This window comes from Delphinus delphis, chromosome 3 (genome assembly GCF_949987515.2).
Source record: "Delphinus delphis chromosome 3, mDelDel1.2, whole genome shotgun sequence".
NCBI lineage: Eukaryota > Metazoa > Chordata > Mammalia > Artiodactyla > Delphinidae > Delphinus > Delphinus delphis.
In genome coordinates this window covers 8095602-8117337 of record NC_082685.1, presented here as the reverse complement: position 1 = coordinate 8117337, position 21736 = coordinate 8095602, and the positions used below count along the sequence as shown (strand labels likewise).

Sequence of the window (21736 nt, the reverse complement as noted above, 5' to 3'; positions counted from 1 at the left end):
GTCCCCACCTCTCCCTTCCTGATGCGAGAGATATTATTTTTAACCTGTGATTTTTTTTTTCTCTTCCTGTGGGCATCAGTTTGCTACATTATATTCAGCTGCATAAAAGTGAGCTGATTACTTAGTATCTTTTTAACCCCCCTTGCCAGTTGCAGCTCTAAATGTTAGTCATTTATCTGTAGATTTTTTTTGAATTTCACACCGAAAGTGTGATCATATGTCAGTTTCTGCGTTTTCTTTCTAATTTTGTGTACCTCATATTCTTTTTATTTATTTAGTGCGTTTGCCAGGACTTTCAGTTCAATGTAGAATAGCATTTAAGTTGCATCCTTGTCTTGTTCCTGATCCCAGAGGGAATTATTCTGCCATTTCACCATTAAATAGAATGTTTGCTGTAGCTGTTTGTAAATAATATATATTTTTTCTAATTAAAGCCTATTTCCCTCTAGTCCTAGTGGGTTAAATTATTATCATCAATGCATATTGATAGAGATCAGTCACTATTTTGTATCGAAGGGGATGAGTCATGTGATCTTTTTCTATTAATGTGAATTATATTAATCATTTAAATTATGTTAATCATTTTAACCACACTTCATTCCTAGGAGGAAATGAACTTATTTTGTGATTATTATCTTCATTATTCATTTCTGGACTGTACTAATATTTTAATATTTTGCCCTTGTGTATATGAATGAGATCTTTCATATATTTATGTACGTGTGTGTGTGTGTATACACATATATTTGAGTTTTGAGTACTTTTCTGGTCTTGGAAATACACAGGAAAACAGCACCCCCCACCCCCCAAAAAAATGGAATTATGAATCCTTTACTTACTTGGTGAACCTGTCTGTAAAACAATCTGCAACTTCTGTTTCCTTTGTAGGTATGTTCTAAACTGCTAATTTTTTTCTTTAATGACTGGATGTAAACAGGTTTTGTGTTTATATTCATTTATTTATTTTATTTTATTTTTTGGTCCTGCAGCATGCAGGATCTTAGCTCCCTGACCAGGGATCGAACCCGTGCCCCCTGCGTTGGAAGCGCAGAGTCTTAACCACTGGACTGCCAGGGAAGTCCCTATATTTTTTAATTTTTTAAACATTTTTTTCACTTTATTATTTTTTTAATTGAAGTATAGTTGATTTACAATGTTGTGTTAATTTCTGCTGTACAGCAAAGTGACTCAGTTATACACATATATACATTCTTTTTTAATATTCTTTTCCATTATGGTTTATCCCAGGATATTGAATATAGTTCCCTGTGCTATACAGTAGGATCTTGTTGTTTATCCATTCTATATGTAATAGTTTGCATCTGCTAACCCCAAACGCCTAGTCTATCCCTCTCCCACCCTTTCTCCCCCTTGGTAAACACAAATCTGTTCTCTATATCTGTGAGTCTGTTTCTGTTTTGTAGTTTCATTTGTGCCATATTTTAGATCCACATATAAGTGATATCATATGGTATTTGTCTTTCTTTTTCTGACTTACTTTACTTAGTATGATAATTTCTAGTTGTATCCATGTTGCTGCAGATAACATTATTCCCTTCTCTTTTTTATGGCTGAGTAGTATTCCATTGTGTATATGTACCACATCTTCTTTATCCATTCATCTGTTCATGGACATTTAGATTGTTTCCATGTCTTGGCTATTGTGAATAGTGCTGCTTTGAACATAGGGGTGCATGTATCTTTTTGAGTTATAGTTTTCTCTGGGTATATGTCCAGGAGTGGGATTGCTGGGTCATATGTTAATTCTATTTTTAGTTTTTTGAGGAACTCTATACTGTTTTCCATAGTGGCTGCACCAACTTACATTCCCACTAACAGTGTAGGAGGGTTCCCTTTTCTCCACACCCTCTCCAGTGCTTGTTATCTGTAGACTTTTTAATGATGGCCATTCTGACCAGTGTGAGGTGGGGTACCCCATTATAGTTTTGATTTGCATTTCTCTGACAATTAGCATTGTTGAGCATCTTTCCATGTGCCTATTTGCCATCTGTATGTCTTTGGAGAAATGTCTATTCAGGTCTTCTGCCGTTTTTTTTTTTTTGTTTTTTGGCTGTGTGGCATGTGGTATCTTAGTTCTCCGACCAGGGATCAAATCCGTGCCTCCTGCATTGGAAGTGTGGAGTCTTAACCACTGGACTGCCAGGGAAGTCCTTCTGCCCATTTATTGATCGGGTTGTTTTTTTGTTGTTGTTGAGTTGTATGAGCTGTTTGTGTATTTTTGAAATTAAGCCTTGCTGGTTGCATTATTTGTAAATATTTTCTCCCATTCCATAGGTTGTCTTTTCGTTTTGTTTATGGTTTCCTTTGCTGTGCAAAAGCTTGTAAGTTTGATTAGGTCCCATTTACTTTTGTTTTTATTTCTGTTGCCTTGGGAGACTGACCTAAGAAAACATTGGTACAATTTATGTTGGAAAATGCTTTGCCTATGATCTCTCCTAGGAGTTTTATGGTGTCACACCTTATGTTTAAGTCTTTAAGCCATTTTCAGTTTGTTTTTGTGTATGGTGAGAGGGTGTGTTCTTTTTTTTTAATTTTTATTGGAGTATAGCTGATTTACAATTTTGTATTAGTTTCAGGTGTACAGCAAAGTGAGTCAGTTTTATATATATGTATAGTATATATAGTATATATATATAGTATATATATAGAGTTATATATATAGTATATATACTATATATATAGTATATATATACTATATATATAGTATATATAGTATAGTGTATATATATAGCATATATATGTGTGTGTGTATATATATATATATATATATACACTCTTTTTTAGAGTCTTTTCCCATATAGGTCATTACAGAGTACTGAGTAGAGTTCCTGTGCTATACAGTAGGCCCTTATTAGTTATCTATTTTATATATAGTAGTGTGTATATGTCAGTCCCAGTCTCTCACTTTATCCCTCTCCCTCCTTGCCCCCTTGGTAACCATAAGTTTGTTTTATACATCTATGACTCTATTTCTGTTTTGTAAATAAGTTCATTTGTACCTTTTTTTAGATTCCACGTATAAGCAATATCATATGATATTTGTCTTTCTCGTCTGACTTACTTCACTCAGTATGACAGTCTCTAGGTCCATCCATGTTGCTGCAAATGGCATTATTTCATTCTTTTTTATGGCTGACTAATATTCTACTGTATATAGATATTCTAATATAGATATACTAATATTCTACTGTATATATATATATATTCTACTGTATATATATATCTTCTTTATCCACTCCTCTGTTGACGGACATTTAGGTTGCTTCCATGTCTTGGCTATTGTAAATAGTGCTGTAGTGAACTTTGGGGTACATGTATCTTTTTGAATTATGGTTTTCTCCAAATATATGCCCAGGAGTGGGATTGCTGGATCATATGGTAGTTCTATATTTAGTCTTTTAAGGAACCTCCATACTGTTCTCCATAGTGGCTGTACCAATTTACATTCCCACCAACAGTGTAGGAGGTTTCCCTTTTCTCCACCGGCGAGGTTGTGTTCTAATTTCATTGATTTACATGCAGCTGTCCAACTTTCCCAGCTACACTTGCTGAAGAGACTGTCTTTTTCCCATTGTGTATTCTTGCGTCCTTTGTTGAAGATTAATTGACCGTAGGCGTGTGGGTTTATTTCTGGGCTCTCTGTTCTGTTCCATTGATCTGTATGTCTGTTTTTGTGCCAGTACCACACTGTTTTGATTACTGTAGCTTTGTAGTATTGTCTGAAGCCTAGGAGGGTTATGCCTTTCACTTTGTTCTTTTTCCTCAGGATTGCTTTGGCAATTCTGGGTCTTTTATCGTTCCATATAAATTTTAGGATTATTCTAGTTCTGTAATGTCATGGGTAATTTGATAGGGATGGCATTAAATCTGTAGATTGCTTTGGGTAATATTGCCATTTAGCTTTATCTGATTCTGTTTAAGTTTTTTAAAATATTGTTAATTTTGTCACATACTCATTTTTTTCCCTAAACCTTTATGCTGTTCTTTTTCTGCCCTTATAAGTCAATGGTTACCCCATTGATACTGATTTTTCTTCTACAGGAATGGATGATATTTGTAAATACAATTAACCCTTGAGCAACATGGGTTTGAAATGCACGCGTCCACTTATATGCAGATTATTTTCAGTACTAAATACTACAATACTACAGGATCAGTGTTGGTTGAGTCCTTGGGTACTGGGGGCTGACTATGAGTTATACTCATATTTGCTACTGCTGGAGGGTTGGTGCCCCAACCCCTGCAATTGTTCAAGGGTCAGTTGTATATAAATATATGTACCACACCAGCCATGGATTTCTAGTGTTATCTGAAACAGTTATTTTAATTTCCTGCTTCTACCCTGTCACATAAGTAGTCCTGATTTGCTAAAGATAAATATGTGTGTATCTCCTTATCCCTATAATGTGATGCATTTTTATATAGCATATACCACCACCTGATAATATTTTGTTAATTTAGTGGTCCTCCTTCAAACGATTATAAGACCCAGGCACTTTAGTATTTTTCTGTTTTGTTCAGTGCTGTGTCTCCTGTGACTGCACATAGTAGGACAGGGTGAATATTACCGAAATAAATATGAGATGAAGGAGCAGGAGGTCAGGGCCTTAAGGGAAGCATCCCTGCTGAAGACATAGGGCTTAGTCAAGAGAAGGAGCTCAAAGATAAAACACTTGAATAGAATACTTCATTTGTCTACTCTCCATAGTGTGCCCAACAGGGTTCTAGGCCAGACCCTGGTAATGTTAGGGCATAAGGGCCTCACTGACAACTGAATTGTAGGGTATATGTTCAGAAATACACTCATTGGGCATTTAGGCTTTGAAGGTAAATACAGCTGCATACACACAGCTCCTCAGCAGCTTTCTAATTGAGTAGCATTGAGCACATAGTTAAGTGACTCTTTCCAAGATTCTTCAACTATAAACTGGTTTTGATAGGATCTGATTTGCAGAGTTTCTATGAATAATCTTTTTGCAGAGGTATAGGCATCTCTTTGCCAAGTCATTCTCATATCTTGGTTGCTTAAATGGAGCATGTTAGTAAAGAATGTTACAGTTTGTATTGGCTTTAAAATACATACTTCATCCACGGCAGTGGAAGAAACTGTTGCATTTTCGTTATTTGAAATTTGTGCAGTAGTGCTACAGATATCACTGTGAGAGATGACACACACTGCTAACTTCACTCCGAGTGTTCTTGTTCTGCTGCTGCTGTACCTCCTGTACAATTCCTGCAGAATTGAGTAGGAGAAGTCTTCTCTTGCCACCTGCATGTGGAATTCAGTCAGTTGATGCTCTTTCTCAAAAACCAGGTTTTGGGGACCCTGCAGCCCTTGTGGGAGAGGGTCTAGTAGTCAGGGACTGAGGAGTAATACATGTTAGCCTGCCAAGCAGTACAGAAATAAATATTGGAAGTGGAACCCCTGGAAGTCTGGCATACAGGTCACACTTTCCTGGATTTGAGATGGTGTGTATATTCTTACTATTGAAGGCGTTCTCTGGTTTTTTTTTTATGTTTTCATTATTATGGTCAAATTGACAGTTAAATTTTTTTAGACTACAGTTAACTTGCTTACAAAATGGGACTCATAACCTGTTTTTTTTATGATCTACAAGAACCAGAGGACTGTTTTATAGCTCTAGAGGAGATAAGATTGCTCTAACTTCTTCCCCCCTCCCTCTATTTTCTTACAAGATTGATGTGTGTTTGCTTGGGTGTCTTGGGGCTATGCATGTCTGTGTGTGTGTGTGTTTTGAGGGGAGTGATCACTCCTAACAGATATGCTGCAAAATCCACAGTCTTGATTATGGAAATTGTGGGGAGACCCAGATTCTCGTGTCTTCTTTCTCCTGCCTCAGCTCTAACTTCTCAATACTCTGTCTTTCTTCATGAAGGGAACATGGAGGAAGAAAGAACAGCTGCTGAGTTACAGAAAAATATGACACAGGTGAGTAAGAGCTAATAATTCTCCAAAAGAATATTTCAGTTCCACCGGGCCATCGATCTCCTAATTGTTTAGAGCAGGGGTCAGCAACCTGTTCCTGCATTGGGCCACATAGTAAGCATTTTAGGCTTTGAAGGCCATAGAGTTTCTGTTTCACTCAGTTCTGCCATTTTAGTGTGAAAGCAGCCATATACAGTGGATAAACAAATGTTTTATTGTGTTCCAATAAAACTTTACTTACATAAATAGATGATAGGCTGAATTTAGCTCATGTCGTATAATTTACAGCCCCTGGCCTTGAGTGCAAGAAAATGTGGCCGGCTGTGGGCCTGGGTTGAATGTTGTGCTTCTTGCAGACTCCTGGGCCCAAGGTTTGTGGGGAATGAAAAAAAAAAAGGAAAGCTCTCTGTCCCTCAGTGTGTTTTTATTCATTAAAACCTCATCCAGATTTGACCCAGTGTTTCGTGTTGTGCTGGTTGCTGTGGTGGGATATAAGGAAGCAGTGAAATTGTTTCTGTAACAAGGAATTTTTGCTGGTTTCAATGTAGAAATTATTATTTCATTTCTAGAGCATTTCATTTCTGCTAGATCCTCTGGATGTTCTGGATTATTGTAAGACTGGAATTGGTCACCATCAAACTGTGGAAAGATAAATTTATTGTTTCAAAAGTGTTGTTAAATCTGTGAGAAAATTTGATCAGTCAGGATGCTTATGTAGAACGAAGAAGATCTGATGACTGAATCCTAGGGTAGATGTTGGGAGAATAGAATCTTCTGAACTTCCTATGAATTGATTCTCAGTTCCTCAATATTTCCAGCCTCATTCATCCTCCTGCACACATTGGGGGAGTTGGCACTTTTCTGAACAAAATATGTGGAATGTTTTAGGAACCAGTGGTCTTTGAGGATGTGGCTGTGGACTTTACCCAGGAGGAGTGGGCTTTGCTAGATCTCGCTCAGAGAAACCTCTACAGAGATGTGATGCTGGAAAACTTCCGGAACCTGGCCTCATTAGGTAAGGGTGGCAACATTCCTTCATTTAGTCGTTTAGAAAACAGTTTTATCTTACTAATTGACTTTGTTCTAGGATTTGGGTTGAGGAATTGGAATAAATTGGTAAATAAGACAGACATGGTCACTGACCCCAAGGAACTTACAGTCTAGTGGGTTTACCATGAAAATAAACAGTAACAGTGCATATTGTTGAAATATTCTACCAGTATAAAACAGCAACAGAAAAAGAATCAGTGGAAATCTCCTTATCCATTCTGACACTGGCACTGAATGCAGACTTTTCATTTCATCCAGTGTTATAAAGATGCTGTTGGTCTTATTTTTCTTCATTCAGTCATTCTTTCATTCATTAAGCATTTTTTTTTGAGGGTGAACTCTATATCAAACCCTTTTGAATGTATACTATAAAAAACAAGATGTGACTGTATTCAAAATGCTTAGGGGTAATGGGCAAGAAGATAAATATGAAATTAAGATTAAAAAAGAAAGAAAATAAACATGTATTGAACTGACTTTCTCTTTTTCTTGTGGTTGGAAGCCTCAAGGCTTATTAAGTGTAGAAATTGTGGGCACAGACTTCGGGGGTCACTTTGGGGCACAGGGAGAAAATTGGTGGTTTGGGACCTTTTGAGAATTTTACAGCGTTAGTGCCCTGTACCCAGAGACCACCAGTTAAGCAAGTTGGGTTTGTTACTTTGAGCAGTGAGGGAGAACACATGCCATGGGGAGCCATGGCATGTCTCAGAAAGAAGGTGTTAGAAAGTAAATATTATAGGATTTGTGTACTTAGGTTGAATGACTTGGGGGTAGGTCTGTGGAAGCAGGCTGTATTGGTTTCCTAGGCCTTCCATAACAAAGCACCACAAACTGGGTGGCCAAGAACAACAGAACCTTATTCTTTTAAATTTCTGGAGGTTGGAAGTCTGAAATCAGGGTGTCATGACCCTTCCGAAGGCTCAGGAAAAATCTCTCCTTGTCCCCTTCCTAGCTGTTGGTGGTTGCCAGCAATCCTTGGCTTGCAGCTGCATCACTCTGATCTCTGCCTCCATCTTCACATGGCCTTCGTCCTCTGTCTCTAAGTCTTTCTGTCCTTGTAAGGACGCCAGTCATTGCATTTAGGGCCTACCCTAATCCAGTATAACTTACCTTAACTTGATTATATCTGCAAAGACCCTATTTCCAAATAAAGTAACATTCTGAAATTCTGGGAGGACAGGGATTTTTTTCTCAGTACACTTTATTTTTCTTAGAGCAGTTTATAGGTTCACAGCAAAATTGAGTAACAGGTACAGATAGATATTCCCCATATACCCCCTGTCCCCATACACTCACAGCCTTCCTACCAGAGTGGTATATTTGTAACAGTTGATGAACCTACACTGACACATCATTATCACCTTAAGTCCAGAGTTTATATTAGTGTTCACTTTTGGTGTTGTACATTTTAAGGTTTGGACAAATATATAATGACATATCCACCATTATATTATCATAAAGTAGCTTTACTACCCTTAAAAATTCTGTATCCCCTTCACCCCAATTTATCTCTCCTTCCCCACAACTCCTGGCAACAACTGATCTTTTTACTGTCTCCATAGTTTTGCCTTTTCCAGAATGTCAAGTAGTTGGAATCACACAGTATATATATATATAACCTCTTCAGACTGGCTTCTTTCACTTAGTAATATGCATTTAAGGTTTTTCCACCTCTTTTCACGGCTGGATAGCTCATTTCTTTTTAGTGCTGATTAATATTTTATTGTCTGGATGTACCACAGCCTGTTTATCCATTCACCCACTGAAGAACATTTTGATTGCTTCCAAGTTTTGGCAATTATGAATAAAGCTGCTCTAAACATACACATGCAGGTTTTTGTGTAGACATGTTGTTAACTCCTTTGGGTAAATTCTAGGGAGTGCAATTGCCTGTCTGTATGGTTAAGAGTATGTTTGGTTTTGTAAGAAACTGCCAAACTGTATTCCAAAGTGACTGTACCATTTTGCATTCCCACCAGCTCCACATTCTCAAAATTCTTTGTTGTCAGTGTTCCGGATTTTGGCCATTCTTATAGGTGTATAGTGGTATCTCATTGTTTTGATTTGCATCTTCCTGATGACATATGATGTGGAACGTCTTTTCATATGCTTATTTGCCATCTGTGTATCTTCCTTGATGAGGTGTCTGTTAAGGTTTTTGGCCCATTTTTTAAATCGGGTTGTTTATTTTCTTTATTTTTGAGTTTTAAGAATTCTGTGTATATTTTGGATAACACTTCTTTATCAGATATGTCTTTTTCAGATAATTTCTTCCAGTCTGTGGCTTTTTATTCTCTTGGCAGTTTTTTCTCAGAGCAAAAGTTTTTAATTTTAATGAAGTCCAACTTGTCAATTCTTTCTCTCATGAATTGTGTCTTTCAGGTCATTATCTGTTGACCTTAAAAATAAGATAGTTATTTTACCAACAAAAATGGTTTATTTGGGCATAGCAGAGGAATTGCAATTTAGGACAAGAAAGCTATAACAAAAGCCATAGGCAAGTCCAAAAAACAAGGGAGAAGAACATAATTTTATAGAGAAAAAGGAGGAATTTGGGAGAGGTTGTTTTGGATGAAAGTCTATTGGAGAAAAATGAGAATTCAGGGTGATGATTGTTTCATATTGGCTTAGTTGCTGGGGTAGTTGATTTCTTATAGGGGATGCAATGTACATCTTTTCCTGTCAGGATTATAACTGGTGATTCTTGATGATTCTTTTTTTTTTTTTTTTTTTTGTGGTACACGGGCCTCTCACTGTTGTGGCCTCTCCTGTTGCGGAGCACAGGCTCCGGACGCGCAGGCTCAGCAGCCATGGCTCACGGGCATAGCCGCTCCACAGCATGTGGGATCTTCCCAGACCGGGGCACGAACCCGTGTCCCCTGCATTGGCAGGTGGACTCTCAACCACTGCGCCACCAGGGAAGCCCTGATGATTCTTTTGTTGGAGTCTGTAATCGACAATTCTTCCTGTAATTTGTTTTTTTATAAATTTATTTATTTTTGGCTGCATTGAGTCTTTCTTGCTGCATGTGGGCTTTCTCTAGTTGCAGTGAGTGGGGACTACTCTTCGTTGCAGTGCACGGGCTTCTCATTTTGGTGGCTTCTTGTTGTGGAGCATGGGCTCTAGGCACATGGACTTCAGTAGTTGTGGCACGTGGGCTCAGTAGTTGTGGTTTGTGGGCTCTAGAGCACAGGCTTAGTAGTTGTGGCACACGGACTTAGTTGCTTCATGGCAAGTGGGATCTTCCTGGACCAGGGCTCGAACTGGTGACCCCTGCATTGGCAGGCGGATTCTTAACCACTGCGCCACCAGGGAAGCCCTCTTCCTATAATTGATGTCCTGTGCAACTGCATGAAAGCTTCTCCTTCCAGCCTCTCAACTCCATTTTAGTGAAGTTTCCCCTGATTAATTTTCACCTATCTAACAAGTCATCACCAAATCTTAGGTCACCTACATTTTTTCCTATGTTATCTTCTAAGAGTTCTATAGTTTTATGTTTTACATTTAGATCTGTGATCTATTTTGAACTAAGTTTTTACTCCCTATTGATGGGGCCCCAACTTTTCCTGAAGCTTTGGATGCCTCCCCCTGTATTTTGAGTTAATTTTTGCAAGAGTGTAAGGTCAAGATTCTTTTTTTTTTTTAATGTATGTTGATGTCTAGTAGTTATTTTAGCACTGTTTGTTGGAAAGACTATATTTTTCTCCATTGTTTTGCCTTTGCACCTTTGTCAAAGATAAGTTGACTATATTTATGACTATATTTATATTGACTTATTTATGGACTGTATTCTGTTCCATTGATCTGTTTGGACATGAATTTTTTTTATATTATGCTGTCATTTATTTATTTATTTTTATTGGAGTAGAGTTGCTTTACAATGTTGTGTTAGTTTCTGCTGTACAGCAAAGTGAGTCAGTTATACGTATACATATTTCCACTCTTTTTTAGATTTCCTTCCTATTTAGGTCACCACAGATCATTGAGTAGAGTTCCCTGTGCTGTACAGTAGGTTCTCATTAGTTGTCTATTTTATACATAGTAATGTATATATGGACATGAATTTTTTAGGGACACCATTCAACCCAGTCCCTAGGTGTTCACTTTAGATTGGATGCTGACAGAAATCTGGATGCAGGGGAAATTCTATTAGTATTTTGTGGATGGCACAGTGACATTTTTTGTCTGTCCCTAGGCTAAATTATGAAGTAGCCTTATTTTGTTTCATCTTATCATGGTCTCAGAGTAACCTTGTCTGAGATTGGTATTCTGAGATTATTTATCTTCAACAGGAGAACAGTATGTCCTGCCTGTGAATATTGGACCAGTTTCTAATAATACTGAGGTTTAGGTGTGAATGTCAGATCAGTTCTAGACATCACACCACCCCGTCCCACCTTAAAAAAAAAAATTCAACATTTTGTTGCAATTAAGCTCCTACTTGCTTTAGAGTAACAGAAGAGCAAAGTTTTTGCCCTGTCTCATGGAAATGTTTATGGTTCCTCATTGTTTTCCCTCATGATATACCTTTCCACATGAACAGGGTATCCACTACACACACCCTATCTGATCTCCCAGTGGAAACAAGAGGAGGACCTGGAGATAGCAGAGAGAGGACCCACCCAGGGGGAGCATCAGGAAGGCAAGAATCCTTGGGAGAAACTGACTTGGTTGGGGGATATTACATTTGGAAAAATCAAATAAAAGCAAAGTGAAACTTTGCCATGTCTGAGGAAGCTGATCTTCCACAGATACCTTCGATTACTATTTTGACTTTTCATCAGTCCTTGTTCTTGGGAAAGCCCATATTTCCTCTTTGTAATGTAGTATTCGGTCATGTGCATTTTACCCAGTTCCTTTTTGTTTTGCTCCCCTAGGAATACCCTATTTATGTTACCATCAGTCTCAATCTTTGTGGGATTATTTCTTAATTGCTTTGCCATTTTGACCCTGTGCTTATTGGGAAAGTCCTGAACCAGCCACACTGCCAAAAGTCCTTCTTTCATGATGCCTTTACTTTTTTGTTTCAGGTTTTGAGACTCAACTTAAAACTAATGAATTAGTCGCCGCACAAGATATTTATGGAGAAAAAATATCCAGTGAACAGAATGTAGTAAGATTCAAAAGGAGTGCTTCCTCGTTGTCCATTTTACACAAAAGCTGGGAATACCATGGTTTTGATTATCAGAACAAAAACCATGAGAGACATTTGAGGTGAGTGCTATTCATATAAGAAAGAGTAGTGTCTCAGGAGAGAATCTTAAAATGTCACGAAATTAAAAAAACATGTATATAAAACTTGGTCAAAAATTGTGATTTCATATGGAATTTTCATAAGATATTTTTTCCACAAATGAGACTGAGCTCTTCCATGTTTGACACATAATTCATTTGTAAGCAACCATCAGAAAAACCCCATAAGCCAAAAACTCAGTGATAATATTGGCTATCGTAGAGCCCTCTGTGAGAACTTTCAGCTTATCATTGGACAGGGAAGGAAACAGATGTAGTCACTGAAAATGGTAAAAATTTACTTGCTGCTAATAATGTGATTTTTATTTTTTAAAAGAAGTCACATGGTGGAGAACATCTATGAACATAACGAAGAAAATCAGTGTAGACAAACTTTCAGCCATATCTCAAATCTTAATATACTCAAGAGAACTACTGAAGTAAAAGCCTTTGAATGCCAAGAGTGTAAAAAGGCCTTCACAGATCATTTATCCCTTAAGAATCACATAAGGTCTCACACTGGAAGCAAACCCTATCAGTGTAAGGAATGTGGGAAAGCTTTCCATTTTTTTGCTTGTTTTAAGAAGCATATGAAAACTCCCACTGAAGAGAAACCCTATGAATGTAAGGAATGTACCAAAGCCTTCAGTTGTTCTTCATTCTTTAGGGCGCATATGAAGATTCACACAGGAAAGACAAACTATGAATGCAAGGAATGTGGGAAAACCTTTAGCTGTTCTTCATCCCTTACAGAGCACAAAAGAATTCACAGTGGAGATAAGCCTTATGAATGTAAGGAGTGTGGGAAAGCCTTTAGTTGTTCCTCCTCACTCTCCAAACACAAAAGAATTCACAGTGGAGATAAGCCATATGAGTGTAAGGAGTGTGGGAAGGCCTTCAGTTCCTCTTCTCACCTTATAATACATATAAGAATCCATACTGGAGAGAAGCCTTATGAATGTAAAGAGTGTGGGAAAGCCTTCAGTGAGTCCTCAAAGCTCACCGTACATGTCAGAACACATACGGGAGAGAAACCCTATAAATGTAAGGAATGCGGGAAAGCCTACAATTGTCCATCCTCCTTAAGTATCCATATGAGAAAACACACTGGGGAGAAACCCTATGAATGTCTGGAATGTGGAAAAGCCTTCTATCTTCCCACTTCCCTGAATACACATGTGAAAAATCAAAGTAGAGAGAAACCCTACGAATGTAAGGAATGTGGAAAAGCCTTCAGTTGTCCCTCGTCCTTTAGAGCACATGTGAGAGATCACACTGGAAAGGTGCAGTACGAATGTAAGGAATGTGGGAAGGCCTTTAGTCGTTCCTCATCCCTCACCGAACACTTAAGAACTCACAGTGGAGAGAAGCCTTATGAATGTAAGGAATGTGGGAAAGCCTTTATTAGTTCCTCCCACCTTACGGTACATACAAGAACTCACACTGGAGAGAAACCTTATGAATGTAAGAAATGTGGAAAAGCCTTCATTTACCCCTCAGCCCTTAGGATCCACATGAGAACGCACACTGGGGAGAAACCCTATGAATGTAAGGAGTGTGGGAAAGCCTTTCGCCATTCTTCATACCTTACTGTCCACACAAGGATGCACACTGGAGAGAAACCCTTTGAATGTCTGGAATGTGGGAAAGCATTCAGTTGTCCTTCATCCTTTCGAAGACACGTAAGAAGCCACACTGGTGAGAAGCCCTATGAATGTAAGGAGTGTGGGAAAGCCTTTGTTTGTCCCGCTTACTTTCGAAGACATTTGAAAACTCACACTAGAGGAAACATATAAAGTAAGGAATAAGGAAATGTCTGCAAGGCTTTTTCAGATCTTAGCACGCAAGGTCTCACACTGTGGAGACACCCTGTGAATGTAAGAAATTGTCGCTCATCGTTTTGAAGACTTGAGAACTCACAACTAAGAGGAACCCTGTGTATGTAAATCATGTGGTAACACCTTCATGAACGTCACTTACTGTGTTCTAAGAAAATTCATACTAGAAGCAAAGATTGGTGCCTCATCCTTAAAGTGGACTACTGCTGGCTTGTTGATTTCCAGTTTTAATTTTCTGATGAATGTTTAAGGTGATAAATTTCCCCTAATACCTTTCAGCTGTAGCTGCATATGTTTTATGAGGTGCTTTTGTTTTGGTTTGGATGTAAATGTTATTTCCATTACAGAGTTTTTTGGACCCATCGGGGAGTTGAAGTGTATTTTTTTGTATGCAGGCATGAGTGGTCTTTTTTTATTATTATTATTAGTTTCTAATTTACTCTCATTGTTCTCTAAGTATGCAGTCATTGTGGTTATCAACACTTCGGTATTTGTAATTTCTTTTGTAAATGGTAATTTCATTTTGATCTAGTATGGCAGAAACTGGAAATTGCCTACCCAATATTCCCCCACCCCCCCTTTTTTTTTTTTTTTTTGGCAGTACGCGGGCCTCTCACTGTTGTGGCCTCTCCCGTTGCAGAGCACAGGCTCTGGACACGCAGGCCCAGCAGCCATGGCTCACGGGCCCAGCCACTGCGCGACATGTGGGATCTTCCTGGACCGGGGCATGAACCCATGTCCCCTGCATCGGCAGGCGGACTCTCAACCACTGCACCACCAGGGAAGCCCTACTTGTCCTTTTTTAATGTATGTGTATCTCTGTCTATATCTAGTTACATACATATACGTAAAATATGTTATAATACACGTAAATTATGTGTATTTTATATATGTGTGTGTGTGTGTGTGTGTATTGCAGATAACTTTTCCCAGTCTCTGACATGTCTTCATGCTTTTCATTTTTGTAAACTATAAAGGGAATTTATTGGTTTGATTACTGAAAAATCCTTGGGTATAAGTAACTTCAGAGGTGGCTGGGTCCTGGAGCTAAAAAGATGTTATCTGGATGAGTTCTGTTTCCATGTCTTGTCTGTGCATCATTCTGCATTAGCTATTCTTCCTTGTGGGCTCTTTTTCTTCACAGTGGCCCTCAGAAGATCCAGGCTGCTTTCTTTCTGGGTTGAAGTCTCAGGGAGAAGAGAGTGATTGTCTTTCTGAACAATTCCAATATGATTATTACAGTTAAATCTGATTGGCTCACTTGCCAACTGTGATCGAATCACTGTGGCCAGAGGAATATAATTCTCTGGTTTGTTTAGGACTGGCTCCCATACTCATCCAGAAAAAGAGAGTGGAGTCAGTCCTAACTGAATCATAGGGTCCTGGCAATTGTGATGTATATGGCGAAGGGAAGGAGGCAGCAGGGGCAGGTAGGGTGTAGAAATAGAGGCAATAATAACATCAGCTAGCACAATATGCTCATTCTGGTCTTAGCAATGGTAGGGAACTATGAAGTCTGGGAACTCTCAGCCAAGGCTAAGTAGTTCTAGAAATCCTTTCAGAAAGGTTTGATTCCATCTGTTACCATCTCTTTAGATTGCTAAGATGGTTTCTCAATCTTTACTTGGCTTTTCAGTATTTTTGGATATCCGGTAGCAAGAGCCTTCCAACTTTTTTATTCATCAGGATTGTCTTCCTTCTCTGTTCCTGATTTGATTCTATATTAATTTTAGATCTTACCAATTTTCACAAATCTTCTGGGACTTTGCTTGGGATTGCATTGACTTTAGAGAATAACCTGAATAAAATTGACATCTTTACAATACTGAGTCTTCTAATTGATGAACATAGTATAATTATCCATTTATCTAGGTCGTCTTTAATTCCTCTTAACAGTGTTTTGTAGTTTTAATTGTAGAGGTCTTGAAGTAACTTTAATTTATTTCTAGGTATGAGATATGTTTTCCTTTGTAAATATTTTTATTTATTTTTCGATTTTGGGGGCTAGCACATAGGATTGCAATTTCTTTTTGTACATTGATCTTTTATCCATGATATTTATAAATTCAATTATTTATTCAAATAGTTTATGAATTATTTTGGATTTTCTGTGTATACAATCCTGTCAGTGCCAATAAAAGAAAGTCTTACTTGATTTCTAAACTTTACCTTTTATTTTTCTTGCCTCATTGCTTTATAGTGATAAATAGAAATGGTAAAAATGAACATCTTTGCCCTGTTCCTGATGTTAGGGGAAAGTATTCTATATTTTACCATTAAGTATAATAATAGTTGTAAGTTTTTCATAGATAACTTTTTTAAATGAAAGGAATTCTATTCCTCGATTATCAAAAGAGTTTTTTTAATCATCAATGATATTGAATTTTATCTAGTGCCTTTTCTGTCTATGTCAGAGTCTTTAAAAACTCCTTTGGTCTCAATGTGGTGAATTACTACATTCCTTGATTTTCAAATGGTAAAACAAGATGTATTCCTGGAATAAACTATACTTGGAAATGGTATATGTATTAGCTTATTAGCCTTTTCATTTTGCTAGATTCAAAATGCTATTTAAAAAAAATTATTTCTGTGTCTGTGTTAATGAGGCTTGTCTTGTAATTTCTTTTATGTTAATATACTTGTATGCTTTGTATCAGGTTTACACTGCTTCATAAAAGAAGTTGGAAATTGTTTTGAAAAACTTTATATGAAATTTAAACTATCTACTATCTATTTTTTATGTGTTTGGAAAAATTCACCTGGGAATCTAGTTTTGGGTTTTCTTCATAGGAGGCTTTTGTAAGATAGTTTCACTCATGAATTACACCAAACATAAATAGACAAAAGGTTATTTAATTTTTTTATTTGTTTTTGTGTTAGTTTTGCTAAATTGTATCTGTCCATTCCATAACTTTCCAAATTTGTTGGCATAAAGTTATTCATAATATCCTATAATTTCTTTTTAATGTCTGAAAGCTGTAATTATATCCCCTTTTTCATTCCTGATCTTGGTAGTTTATGTGGTCCCTTTCTTTTTCTTCATCTTGGTAGGGATTTTGATATGTTAATTATTTTTGAAGAACCAACTCTCAGTTTATTATGCTTCTAATTCTTTAATTTTTGGTCTTATTCCTTCTACTGAATTTGGGTTTAATTTTCTCTTATTTCCCTAGCTATTTGTGATAGTCACTTGTATCAGTGCCTGCCTTCTACTGTGTCCAATTTGCTTATATAACCATCCAATCAGAATATTCTACTATTAGCATTATCAGTTGAAATGCATTTGAGATATATGCAGAGGATCACCTTTATGTGCCTGTTATCATAAGGCCGTATGGTTTCCTTGTTGGAATGGAAAGAAAACTGGACTGGAATCAAGGCACCTGATTTCTAGTCTTCACTTCTCAACTTTACCTCTGTGACCTTTGAAAAAAGTCATTTAAGCTTTCTGGTCCTTAGTTGTGTGTGTGTGTGTGTGTGTGTGTGTGTGTGTGTGTGTGTTAAAGTCTTTATTATGTAATAATTACAAGTTCATATTTTTGTAAAAAAAAAATGTATATGGAAGTCCCATGTATTCATCACCCAGTTTCCTCCAGTGGAAATCCACAGAACTTATTCAGATTTCACCAATTTTAAATATGTGTGTGTGTGTGTGTGTGTGTGTGTGTGTGTTTGCAGTTTTAGCACTTGTGTAGATTAATGGAACAACTAACCTGTTTTACCCTTATAAATGACATCCATAGCTCCTCAGTAGTTAAAGTAAAATTTATGACTAGTCCTGGATTCCTTCTTTTAAAGTGACTGACACTTCATAATGACTCAAACATTTGTTGAATAAATACATTTACCTGTGCTTTCTGCTAATAAGGTATATAGGACACAGTGTTCTGATCAGATCTATCCTGCAATTCATCATACACATTGTTTTATGAAATATGATAAGATGTGGCACATATATACAATGGAATATTACTCAGCCATAAAAAGAAACGAAATTGAGCTATTTGTAATGAGGTGGATAGACCTAGAGTCTGTCATACACAGTGAAGTAAGTCAGAAAGAAAAAGACAAATACCGTATGCTAACACATATATATGGAATTTAAGAAAAAAGGGATGTCATGAAGAACCTAGGGGTAAGGCAGGAATGGAGACGCAGACCTCCTAGAGAACGGACTTGGGGTTATGGGGAGGGGGAAGGGTGAGCAGTGACGGGGCGAGGGGGAGTCATGGACATGTACACACTAACAAACATAGTAAGGTGGGTGGCTAGTGGGAAGCAGCCGCATGGCACAGGGATATTGGCTCGGTGCTTTGTGACAGCCTGGAGGGGTAGGATGGGGAGGGTGGGAGGGAGGGAGACGCAAGAGGGAAGAGATGTGGGAGCATATGTGTATGTATAACTGATTCACTTTGTTGTAGGGCAGAAACTAACACACCACTGTAAAGCAATTATACCCCAATAAAGATGTTAAAAAAAAAAAAAGAATTCTAAACCCAGCACCTCCCTCTGTGAGGCCAGATTATCCAGAGAAGCTCTAAATTACCTGCTTTTCTGTTACCTTTCTCAATCATAAAATATATTTTAAGGCTAATATATTTTTTAAAAATCTGGAAGGTGTTAAAAAATAGACAAGGGACAAGAAACAGTTTTTGTGTTTAGTCTAGGACAGATACATTATCAACACTAGCCATAAATTAATCAAAGCCATTCAGTAGCATCAAAGGTGCACATAGGAAGTGCTACTGCAGTGGCTGCGGTGGGACCACATCCTTTCTGTGGGATCAGAAACACTTCCTTTTCTGTCCCAAGTTTTTAGACCATGGAGGAGTTTAGAAGACAGATTTAGAGAGGGTTTTGAAGAGAAGGGACTTATTTGGTTTTATGATATCATAAAAGTAAGAGAAAATAATATTTAACATTTCATGAGTTTCACTCTGTATCATTCACTATCTTAATATTTAAGATATTTCTATATATTAACGTATTTGATCATCACAAAAGCCTTATGAGGCAGATACTTATTATCCACCTAACACACCATAGTGAAATAGCAGAAATGAGCTCAAATAATTGGCCAGCGTTGTATATTTAGTACATAGGGGAACTATGCCTGAATCCAGAAACCATGGTTTTTATTACTATACTATACTGCCTCCAGAGATCAAAGAATTCTGAAGAACCAGTTAGGACAATCAGGCTTGTGTGTGGTTGGACAGGGAACTATTAGGGTAAGCTGTGGCTGAGAGCATTTTCATATAACCTTCACTTAGCATCTTCTGGGCAAGCACCAGATATCTTTTCAACCATCCACAGCATATGGGCTCCTTATATTATGGAAGGAGTGTGATTACAAGGGAAGGAAAGAATCCAGTCAATAAAGTATGAGACCAACATTGCTTTATCTTTGCGTGAAAACATATGGCTTGTTGTTAGCATTACATAAATATTATTAGTTTGATTCAACTGAACTAGTTAAGGTTTATTGAGCTCTGTGTCAGGCACTGTTTGAAGGACTTTACAGCTCTAATGCATTTTCTCTTCACACACACAAAACACTTTGAGATAGATTCTGTCATTATCCACATTTCACAGATGGGGAAATTGAGGCAGAGAAACTAAGGAGTTTGCCCAAGGTCACACAACTGGCAGCTAAAATCCGCCTGGCCTCAGAATTCACACGTGTAACCACCATGTGTTACTACAGTTGACCCTTGAACAATGCTGCAGTTAGGGGCACCAACATGGAGCAGTAGAAAATCCATGTATTACTACAGTTGACCCTTCATGTAAGTGATTCTGTATTCGCAGATTCAACCAACCAATCACATAGTACTATGGTCTGTGTATAAGTGGACCTGCACAGTTCAAACCCATGTTCAAGGGTCAACTGTACTCAAAAGAGGAATTTGTGGGAATAGTATTTTTTCTGTTGCACAGCAACAAACACTGACAGTCTAGGTCCATTTTCTAATTCAAAGTACACTTCCAAATAGTAATAACTTCATATACTTAACATTTGTTAAACATTTACCATGTGCCACACACTCATGAATCATCTTTTTATTATTTAAGAAATGAATTGCAAGATTTAATTTTATGTATTGATTATGCTTCTGATTTGAAGATGAACGTCTGCCTGCAGTAATCCTTGTATTTTTGTTCTGTCTTGTTTTCACTTAATACACTAAAAAAATATATTGGGCACTTTCCTGGTGGCGCAGTGGTTAAGAATCCTATCAATGCAGGGGACACGGGTTTGAGCCCTGGTCCGGGAAGATCCCACAAGCTGCAGAGCAACTAAGCCTGTGCACCACAACTACTGAGCCTGCGCTCTAGAGTCCGCGAGCCACAGCTACTGAGCCCGCATGCCACAACTACTGAAGCCTGTGCTCCTAGAGCCCGTGCTCCGCAACAAAAAGAAGCCCCTGCTCACTGCAGCTAGAGAAAGCCCGCGCCCAGCAATGAAGACCGAACACAGCCATAAATAAATAAATAAATAAATTTATTTTTTAAAAATTGAAGTTAGTTGACATACGATATTAGGTTACTTTCAGGTGTGCAACATAGTGATTAGACAATCAAACCCATTATGAAATGATCACCATGATAAGTCTAGTAATCATCTGTAACCACAAAAATTATTAGTGTTATTGACTATATTCCTTATGCTATATATTACATCCCTTTGACTTATTTTGTACCTGAAAATTTGTACCTCTTAATCCTCTTCACATTTTTTGCTCTTTTCCCCACCACCCTCCCCTCTGGCAACCACCAGTTTGCTCTCTGTATCTAAAAGTCTGTTTCTGTTTTGTTTGTTCATTTGTTTTTTAGATTCCACATATGAGATCGTACAGTATTTGTTTTTCTGTTTCTGGCTTATTTCCCTTAGCATAATACCCTCAAGGTCCATCCTTGTTGTTTCAAATGACATGACTTCATCCAAATCTCCACAACTTTTGATAATTGAATGACGTGTGTCTTATAAAAGGAAAATAATATGTTCATAGAAAGCCCATGACATAAAAACACCCAAGCCCCACTGTATCTTGTCTCTAGTCTGATGGGATATTGCTGGAAGGATGAAAGTACAGGCAGAAAAGTACCCAGTCGGGGCTTCCCTGGTGGCACAGTGGTTAAGAATCCTCCTGCCAATTCAGGGTACACGGGTTCGAGCCCTGGTCCGGGAAGATCCCACATCCTGCGGAGCAACAACTACTGAGCCTGTGCTCTAGAGCCCACGAGCCACAACTTCTGAGCCCATGTGCCACAACTGCTGAAGCCTGCGTGCCTAGAGCCTGTGCTACACAGCAAGAGAAGCCACCACAATGAGAAGGCTGTGCACCGCAACAAAGAGTAGCCACCCCCGCTTGCTGCAACTAGAGAAAGCCCGCGCCCAGCAATGAAGACCCAGTGCAACCAAAAATAAACAAACAAATAAATAAATAAAATAAAAGTACCCAGTGGGTGGAAAGAGTATTGTCTACTCTGCATTTATGTGAACTAAGGGTCTATTTAATTTTTTTTAACAGAGTTTTGTTTGTTTTTGTTGCCTACTCTGTGCCAAAGAAGTATAGGCTCTGAGGAATCAGAAATGAATGAGACTCAGTCTATTTCCCTCCAAACACTCAGTATCTACTTGGAT

The 21736-nt window shown here is 37.9% G+C and overlaps 1 protein-coding gene across 1 annotated transcript in view; it reads left to right on the top strand.

The window, feature by feature from the left end:
* The window catches only part of LOC132422733 (zinc finger protein 699), a 68499-nt gene that overhangs the window by 456 nt on the left and 46307 nt on the right, over nt 1-21736 (top strand). The window contains exons 2-6 of the mRNA XM_069540503.1: nt 5919-5971; nt 6857-6983; nt 11562-11660; nt 12049-12232; nt 12588-14030. Coding sequence (XP_069396604.1) covers nt 5924-5971; nt 6857-6983; nt 11562-11660; nt 12049-12232; nt 12588-14030 — 1901 coding nt within the window. The 5' untranslated portion in view covers nt 5919-5923. The remainder of the gene's footprint in view (nt 1-5918; nt 5972-6856; nt 6984-11561; nt 11661-12048; nt 12233-12587; nt 14031-21736) is intronic.